The sequence below is a fragment of the Primulina tabacum genome, chromosome 8, assembly GCF_025594145.1.
Source record: "Primulina tabacum isolate GXHZ01 chromosome 8, ASM2559414v2, whole genome shotgun sequence".
NCBI lineage: Eukaryota > Viridiplantae > Streptophyta > Magnoliopsida > Lamiales > Gesneriaceae > Primulina > Primulina tabacum.
This window is the reverse complement of record NC_134557.1, coordinates 38,881,739-38,890,822: the sequence shown is the minus strand read 5'-3', so window position 1 is coordinate 38,890,822 and position 9,084 is coordinate 38,881,739. Positions and strand designations below refer to the sequence as shown.

General features: G+C 36.3%; 2 protein-coding genes and 1 long non-coding RNA gene across 3 annotated transcripts; 2 read left to right on the top strand and 1 right to left on the bottom strand.

Annotated features, from left to right (window-relative positions):
- Positions 1 to 646: 646 nt before the first annotated feature.
- LOC142554084 (protein SYM1-like) lies at positions 647 to 3,110 on the top strand. Its single transcript, XM_075664711.1, has 4 exons — positions 647 to 1,057; positions 1,151 to 1,376; positions 2,493 to 2,617; positions 2,728 to 3,110. The coding sequence occupies exons 1-4, from the start codon at positions 686 to 688 to the stop codon at positions 2,809 to 2,811; spliced, it is 807 nt and encodes a 268-aa protein (XP_075520826.1). The 5' UTR covers positions 647 to 685; the 3' UTR covers positions 2,812 to 3,110.
- Positions 3,111 to 3,226: 116 nt separating this feature from the next.
- LOC142554083 (putative polyamine transporter At3g19553) lies at positions 3,227 to 5,870 on the bottom strand. The gene is made up of 2 exons (XM_075664710.1): positions 4,775 to 5,870; positions 3,227 to 3,887 (listed from the first exon to the last, which is right to left on the bottom strand). The coding sequence occupies exons 1-2, from the start codon at positions 5,749 to 5,751 to the stop codon at positions 3,347 to 3,349; spliced, it is 1,518 nt and encodes a 505-aa protein (XP_075520825.1). The 5' UTR covers positions 5,752 to 5,870; the 3' UTR covers positions 3,227 to 3,346.
- Positions 5,871 to 7,107: 1,237 nt separating this feature from the next.
- On the top strand, positions 7,108 to 8,804 carry LOC142554082 (uncharacterized). The gene is made up of 3 exons (XR_012822087.1): positions 7,108 to 7,174; positions 8,303 to 8,402; positions 8,519 to 8,804. It is a non-coding gene; the product is annotated as an uncharacterized LOC142554082 (long non-coding RNA).
- Positions 8,805 to 9,084: the final 280 nt, after the last annotated feature.

Below are 9,084 nucleotides of genomic sequence, written 5' to 3'. Positions count from 1 at the left end.
TTCATCAATGACCCAAATAAGAGATCTCATCTCACAAAATACGACTCGTGAGACCATCTCACATAAGTTTTTACCAAAAAAATATTAGTAAATCGCAAGATATAGGAAATAGATGCAGATAAATACTTAAATCTTTTTTCTTCTTAATAAATATTTATATTTTTTCATAATAACTCACTTCTGTTTTTTTTTTTTTTTAGTAAATCTCGGACTATCACAATAATATTTGTCTTTATTTTCTATGTTTACTATTGTTTGATGGTCTAAAACTCTAAATTGATTGTGATTATCATATTTTCGTCATGTGTAGCTCATGTTGATTAATATGATATGTACATATAAGATATGTAATTATAAATATATTTTCTTAAACAACAAGATATACGGAGAAAAACATATATATTTCATAACTAATTTTTTGCTATATTTATATATATATTAATTAACAAAACAATGAAAACATCAATGATATATATGTCAAAAAAATAAATTATAAACATTCTTGGTTTCTATATTATAAGCTAATTCTAGAAGCGAGTACACATCACGAACACTATAGCGAGCGGCGGTCAAAAGATACACCTGTCTATGAATCGCCAAATCTCCTATATAAGTTGTCCTAAACTCCTGAACAGAACAGAACAAAACAAAACAAAACACAGCGCACCCCATTTCGCCGGAATTCATGGCCGCCGCATTAACAAGAAACAGCCTTCAAAGAAGCCTCCACCAACATTCCCTGCAGTATCTATGGAGGAGCAGCATCAAAAACTCCCCACCAGTCCCGGCTTCAGCCCCGAAGACTTCTGGTCACCAGCTCCAACAATCCAAATGCTGTAATCGTTATCCAAATACCTTTTCCCGGAGAGCAAAAGAATTGGAGGATGCCGCTACAAGCTTTGAATCTTCTTCACTCAGCTCGAGGGCATCTTCTTCACCTTCTACTTCCAAGCTCGGGTTTGTAGGGTGGTATTTGGGCATGGTTCAGACCCGACCCATTGTCACCAAAAGCGTCACTTCTTCCTTTATCTACACGGCAGCGGATTTATCATCTCAGGTACGCTGGAATAAGGAGAAAAATCGATGCCCATTTTCTGTTTTTCTCTATTTGCTTATGTAGAACTTGATTCGATCAAATTTTTTGATGTAGGCGTTAGTTGGAGAGTCGTCAGAGTATGATTTTGTGAGGACTTTGAGGATGGCTGGATATGGTATGATTATATTGGGGCCATCGTTGCATTGCTGGTTCAATTTCGCTTCGAGAGTTTTTCCACGGCGGGATTTTTTCTCGACGATTAAGAAAATTGTTGTGGGACAGCTAGCATACGGGCCTGTAATGACTGCCGCATTCTTCTCTGTAAATGCTGGCTTACAAGGTACCCCATTTTTATTAAACTGTTGTTTTCTCTTCTAGCATGGCGTTCTAGATTGTTAGCTATTGTTCTTTGATACTGTGACATGCCTGGTTTTTGTGTATGTTCAAGAAATTGTTGTATTTTTATCTTAACATGCCTCGTTCTAGCTCGGCCGATCGAATGGTGGTGAGCACTGACTAAGGTAGTTGATAGATACTAGAAATGTGAGTTTCGGGGGGATTGAGCTGCGGGGACATCACATCTACAAATGATGAAAATTCGAATTCCATCTTTGGTTTTCGACTGAAAATGTTACGCCATGGCTGAAGAAATACAACTTGATTTGAATACTGTTGTGGTTTTATTAGTTCAACCAGATGGGTTGCAGAGATGGCAGATTTGACGGAGTCGATAGGGTGGCCACTTCAGTTAAATGATTTTTTTTTTCGGGAAATTGGCCTTCAGTCTCCGTCGATTTTTTTTTGTTTTCAGTCCCTGCATACTTTTTTAGTACCACATTTCCACATGAAGTGTACCGACATAGTTCCACAATTTTGTGGGTAGGGAGTAAACCCAAAGAAATGTTTTGATTGGAGATTTTTCACCGACTCCCATTTTTTTTTTAGATTTTATTTATAATTTTTCTAAAAACACAAGTCACTTTCCAGAAATCATTTAAAAATTGAACCTGCGTGCAGAAAGGACAAGGAAGGCATAGATGTGGGGAAAAAGGAAGAATAAAGATGTTCACTTTTAGTTTATAGAGAAAGAAGCTAGCTTTCTCCACGATTTTTAGAATTGTGCTTGTCATGGTCCAATCTGTCGTCACGGTTTGAGCAGCTGTTAATGCTTTTATGATCAACATGCGAGCTACATGCTTGTGCACCTGCGGATCATAAAGAGCTGTCCATTTTGAGGGTAAGAGTTTTGATCGTCCCCGCATTGAGGACAGTTTTGGGTGTGTAGTTAGCAGCTGAAACATGGCTGGAAACATCTGCTTATGGTGCCTATTTGTTTTCTGTTTATGGATTGATCGATCAAAAGTTCTAAATGCAAATCATGTTCTTGTTATGTTCCGGCTCTACGTTGCACATATTTTTAGGTTTCCAAGGAGTATAAGTCGACTTCTAATCTCAGGTGAAAGTGGCTCCGAGATAGTTGCTAGAGTAAAACGAGACGTGGTCCCTACGATGGTCAAAGGCTTCATGTACTGGCCTATATGTGATTTCATCACCTTCAAGTTCGTCCCTGTTCATTTACAAGTAAGAACTCTATACTCAAGTGGCTTCGTTCCAACAGGTCTTACTCACTACCGGTATTTCATAAAAAAAAATTTAATCCATAATGGTTATCATGTTTTTCAATTTGGCAGCCAGTTGTGAGCAACTCATTTTCGTACATATGGACGATTTATTTGACTTACGTGGCAAGCTTAGAAAAAGTTGATGCTAGTTGAGGTTTTCTTGGCCGTGGAGTGTGTGTATCTCACATGCTCATGGTTATCAGAAGTATGCTGCTATTGATCTTCAAAGAAAACACTTTTTCTCCTGGCAGAAGCAGATCGAGAGGGTTCGATATTCTTTGCCACTGAAACCTTGCAGTTAATCCAGTTATTTCAAAGTTGTGGAGATTCTGCAGTTAATCTTTCTAGTTTTCAATGGCAGTGGCCATTATCTTGTCTTTGTAATTATTTACACTTTTGCTACCCTTTGTTCATTTTCCTTGTACAAATGAAAACCAGAGTTCGTCTAAAAAGACTCTTTCAAGACATTTTTTCTTGCAAGATAATTTGTCAATCACTGCAATAAAACTAGGACTAAAATGTTGTGCTCAATCATATAACAGCAAGGGAAAAAAGAAACATCAACTGATTAACATCAGAAACACGTAGTTTCTTTTATGTAACTTCATGCAGTATAGAGAAAATCATGTCAACCCAAAAACCAATGTACATTTAGTATATGGCAACATAAAGTTCTATAATTCCCCTTCTACTCCCATTTCACAGCTTCCTCGGGTAGCATATCACCTTCGTGATCTATTTTCAAAGATGTTGAATCGGTCAGAAGTCTCAGAGAGGCTTCATCAGTATTTACACGGTGTTCTTCCAGCCCGATTGGACTACATTCTTGATCACTACCAGAAGATTTCGGCATATAATCCATGTTAAATTTGAACCATCGATGTTCCTTTGCATAAATTAAAGCGGGGTACAAGATGAATCCAAGCACAATTATGCCACTGCTCACTAAATACGTCTTCAGGGAAGCCAAACACATTACCAGAACAAGCAACAACACTGGAGGGAAGCAGAGCATCGTTGCGCCTAATGTATTAAAGGGAACTTTATAGGGTCTGTGTAGATCAGATCTTTTAATTCTTAGTTTGATGAAAGCTGCAAACTCAAATAGCATTCCAATAGCATATAGGAAGTTGAGGAATTCCAAGATTTCTTGGAAACTCATCCATGACAAGAAGATCACGCCAGTTGCAGAACACAAAATGCTGAACGTTGGTGTTCCATATTTTGATCTACAAAGTTGGAAGTTGTCACAGATCAGCAACAAAATAGAGAACTTAAACGTTGATTAATGTAAGGCGGTCCACAAGATTACCAAATGAATTTGGGAAAGACCAAAAGCGGACCAAAAACTGGCCAGAATAAATGACGAGTTTTGCTGTTCTATAAAGGATTTCCTAATAGAAAGAAATGACAAGTTTTGCTGTTCTTGCCTAGTAAAGATCTAGAATGCCTAATTCGAAAACATCCAAACGAGGAAAAAAACTCAATCCTTGCCCATAAGGAGTGATCAGCGGCAAATCCTCAACACCTTTATAATCACTTCATAGCTGATTGATTTGTTTATGGATAGGAAAGGGTAGACAACCAAACAACCTTTTACTATAAACATTGTACTAATTATCCGAATCTAGATAACAATATCCAAGTCAAATAAATGAAATCTAAGATGAGAAAGAGGAAAGCATAGGCAACCAAACAATCTTCTTTTACAAACATGGACCAAGTATCTGAATCTATATGTAACAAAATCCAAGTCAAATGAATGAATCTAGGATGAGCAAGAAACGAAGGGCACATGCACCTTAATTCAAAAAATTAGCAAATGAGCATCTCAAGCTGATGTGCTACTATAGAATTTGTCGAGAAGTCAGCGTGGGACTATTCTTTTTCATCCACCGTGATACCCAAAAAAAAAGTCAAATTTCTTTTTATCGCCTGCCATGACATGAGTTAGTTTGAGCGGAATGAGATAGCTTAACAGTGGTCTCTCTTCGAGAAGCCAACATTAGACTTTTGATCAGGCAGCACTCAATGCCAAAATAGCAACCAAACAGAACAGAAAGGACCTTGGAAGTAAGTGATTTCATGGCTATTCAATCCGAGAAAAACGACTAACCTTGATGCAAATACAGAAGGGAGCATCCCAATCTCACTCATCCCCAAAAGTTGAAATGCATCACTGCTCATTTCCGCTTCAAACAACCCCATGTTTGACAATGCGGAAGCCGCTTGGATCCACCACTTCAGCCAAGATCCACCTATCAACATTCCAATTTGAGCAAAATAACCATCACTCCACTCACTCGAATCAGTTTCCACAGCACCAGTACCCGCGAGAAGTGGAATTAAATAAGAACATACCACCAAAACCACCGCCCCCATAAGAGCTCTGGGAAAAGTCCTACTTGGATTCTCAATCTCCCCAGCCAACGTACTCGCATTATCCCAATAATTCAGATTCCAAAACAAGCTATTGAAATACCCCCTCCATTCTACCTTCCTAGAATCAACACGAAGCCATCGACTAGGCCTAATTCGAGGAATCGAGAGAATGCTCATAACAACAAAAGGAAAGAGCGAAAAACCAGCTAGTAAAACAGCAGAGAATCCCACAATATGCAAACCTCTATAGTTCAAATATGTCAAACAAACAGTAATTAACAACAAAGCTGGAATCCTAGCTTGAATACTATCAAAAATGGGAAATGAATGCTTCAAGTAATCAAGAAACAATACCGGGTAAAGGGCATTATCCATAACCCCACTAAACCATTTCCAGAACCCTTCTTGAAAACCCCAAAAAGGGCCAAAAGCAGATGAAATCCAGATCACATAGCCGCCATTTTCGGGGAAAGTTGTGGCCAGTTCAGCCGTGACAAGAGCTTCAGGCACGCTCCAAAACAGAGGGAAAATCAAGAAACCTAGCAAAGACAAAAATGGGCCACCTCCTGCCTTGACTGAATCTTCCACACCAAATGGACCTCCAGAAACCTCGTAGAAAATCAAAGCAATCAGAGGCAAAATCGTGAGCTTTGGATTACCCTTCGCAGTAGCTGTGTTCTTGAAATCACTCACCATTCCCTCCTCATCCATTCACACAAATGAGAAAAGCAAGTCGAGATAATTAGTCTTGATCACAGTTTTCAGGGTTTAGTTCATGAAAAATTAACAAAAGATGTCATTTATGGGTTGGTATAGTATCTTATCATGTCATGGATAGTATCTTATCTATTTATAGTGGACATAATATAGAAAATTTTTATATATTTAATTAACATATGGATTATATTAAAATTATATAATATATCGATAGATTGATACGATATCGGTTTTTTATGAGACGGTTTCACAAGTCTTTATATGTGAGGACGGGTCAACCGTACCGATATTCACAATAAAAAGTAATACTCTTAGTATAAAAAGTAATATTTTTTCATGGATGACCCAAATATGATATATGTCCCATAAAATACGACCCGTGAGATCGTCTCACACAAGTTTTTGTCATTCATATATATAGTTTCATAAAAAAACCACATATATTTAAAAAAAATTAAAATATAGTTTCAAAGTATTATATATTTTTAAATTTTTATATATTATTTTGTATTTCAATATATATCTAAATTTTTAAATTTCATATCATTAGTGTAACAAAATAAAAAATATGATATTTTTTCGAAACGAGAATCACAATATACCAAAATTTCAATACTTTTTTTTTGTCATCTCTCACCTTTTTCTCAAGATCCCACCAGGATATCACGTGAATCAGATGTTATACACGTAGAAAATTCAAGTTAGTTGATTAACTATTATTAACCTAAACTAGTTGGTCCATAAAAAAAATTTCTATCACGTCGTGTTCTTTTTTGTTTTGTTTTCAAATATAATTATTTAAATATTTTTTATTACATAGAATTCTAAAGTCAAGATTTTATTTTATAGTATCAAACATGCTAATATATTCAAGCTTATATTATCCAAATATCTATTCTTCTGTTCTATTTTATTAAGGGTGAGAATTATTCTATTTTATTAAGTGTGAGAATATTATAGTAACTATCTAGGAGACACCAATTTTTTTTCAATTTTACCCTTATATGATATTAATATTATACTTTTATTTTTTGTTTTTTGTTTTAATCTCAACACACACTTTTATTTTTTTATTTTTAACAATTCAAATATCAATTTAGTCCCTCCATAATTTGTCAAATTTCACTTTAATTGATCGATAATGATAGAAAGATTGTACACACACGCATCGCGTGTGCAAATTTACAAGTATGATAGTAACCACCTTAGGGACACCAAATTTTTCTTCCAATTTTACCTTTATATGATACTAATATTACACTTTTGATTTTTTTTTTTTGTAATTTCAACACACACTTTTATTTTTATTTTTTTTTAATTTCAACCATTCAAATATCAATTTAGTCCCTCCATAATTTGTCAAATTTCAATGTCCGGAACTTCACCCGAAAACCTACGGACCCGGATCTCGTACCTGGTACCTCTTCCTCTCAATCTTCGTTATCGTATTCCGGTTGTGGTTCTGTTGTTACTGAATCCGTGGAAGGATGTGATGTCGTACCCTTCTCGTGAAAATTGACGACAGGCATGATGGGAAATGCTTGCTTCCTGGGAAATTATGGATTATATGTTTTTTTTTAATTCGTAAAGATTATTTTTTTATGTATTCAATTCGAATTTAAGGCAGAATACCGCAGCAACGACTGAATGACAGTTTTGTAGTTGTTAGAACTGGAACGTTCTCAGAAATTGGTTGATATTGTTGATTAATTCTGTAATTGTCCGTGCGCATGGATGATCAGTTGATGAGATGTTTAATGAATTTTCTATTCGTGCTGTATGTTTTGATTGGTGGGACATACTGTGATGTTTTGGTGATTGATGGTTATTTTCACAAATGGGAATTGGCTGTGCGCTTTGAATGGCATTGTTAAGTTGAATTATTCGTTAAGCGATCATTTGTCTTGGATTTATGGTTTTCCTACTGGGTTCTAAAAAAAGATTGTTCCCGGCCCTGATCTTGGTGACGGGCATTTTTTTTGTTCTTGGGTTTTTCTCAAGCTTTTCGAGACAACATTGTTGGTTCGTGGATGGTTATGAGTTATGGCCCATGGATTGGACTTGCTTAAAGTTGCATTTTCTTCATGAATTTGTAGTTTGAATACTCGATTGAGCGAATGATTGTTGGTAATTGATTTTCTGAGTGATCATGTGTTGATGGACTGGTTTATAAGTTGATAAAACTGATTTCCTTGTTTCAGTGCATTCTTTTTCTTACACTAAAATATTTGAGGGCTATGAGTTTCTGACAAGTGGAAGTTGCCTTATTGTTTTGTGGTGGGGAAAGTCATGTTGCTATATTTTCCAATTATTATTAGGCTGGTCTCAAATTAAACGGCATTTGCTGAAACTGTAATACCTTGAAAAAACGAAACCTGTATTACTGCTTAGCTAGAAGTTGCACCGAAATAGTTTACAACTGAAATTATGGTATTTCTCTTTATAACTATTTTGTTTCTTACTACTAGTACTCTCTTTTTTCACTTATCCTGCCCAATTTCTCTTAGTTAATATTTTGGAGTTGATAATTATCTGCTTTCGACAGCCGTGTCTGTGGGAACCCTCACGGTATAATTAGAAAATATGGTCTGATGTGCTGCAGACAGTGCTTTCGCAGCAACGCTAAGGAAATCGGCTTCATTAAGGTAATTACTAGTATCTTCAATGGGGCTGACTTTTTACTATTTGGTTTACTTACTAATTTATACAGTTTGCAGGACTGCAGAATCTAATGTTTGATTTACTACTTCTTTGTTTTCAGTATCGGTGAACCAGCTATGCCACTGCTATCGCAATTTTACGAGAGGATTGTTATGTAATGTGGTGTCTTTTGAAGAAGTTCCCCACTGTCAACTTTTTGAGCCAAATGATTATTCTAGTCCGCAGCTGAAACTTTATACCGCGTGTCGAGCCAACGTGTTATGTTTCTTATTTCTCAAGCTAATACTGAATGTTATTCTATTTGGCTACAAGATTTTGTTGGTTTAGCAACATTCAAGGCTGAATAGTAGTTGCATCTTATGCTATGCCCTTCAAACGAGTTTATATGTGTGGTCATCGTCGTGTTTATTCTAGTACCTACTATTTACAAAGAGGAGGATGATGGTACATAGGAAATTCTATGCCTATGCTGCACCAGTCTCCACCCTTGGATGATGTAGAGTCCATCCCAAATCATCGGGGTCTGATACCATTCAAGGGTGGGGATTCGGTTGAAAGTTTTCGCCTGGTGGAGGTATAGCCGTAGGATTCTGGTAACATTTTGTTTCCGATGTCAAGGCATTCCATGATTTGAGATTGTGTCAAATCTTCAGGACATCATAATTA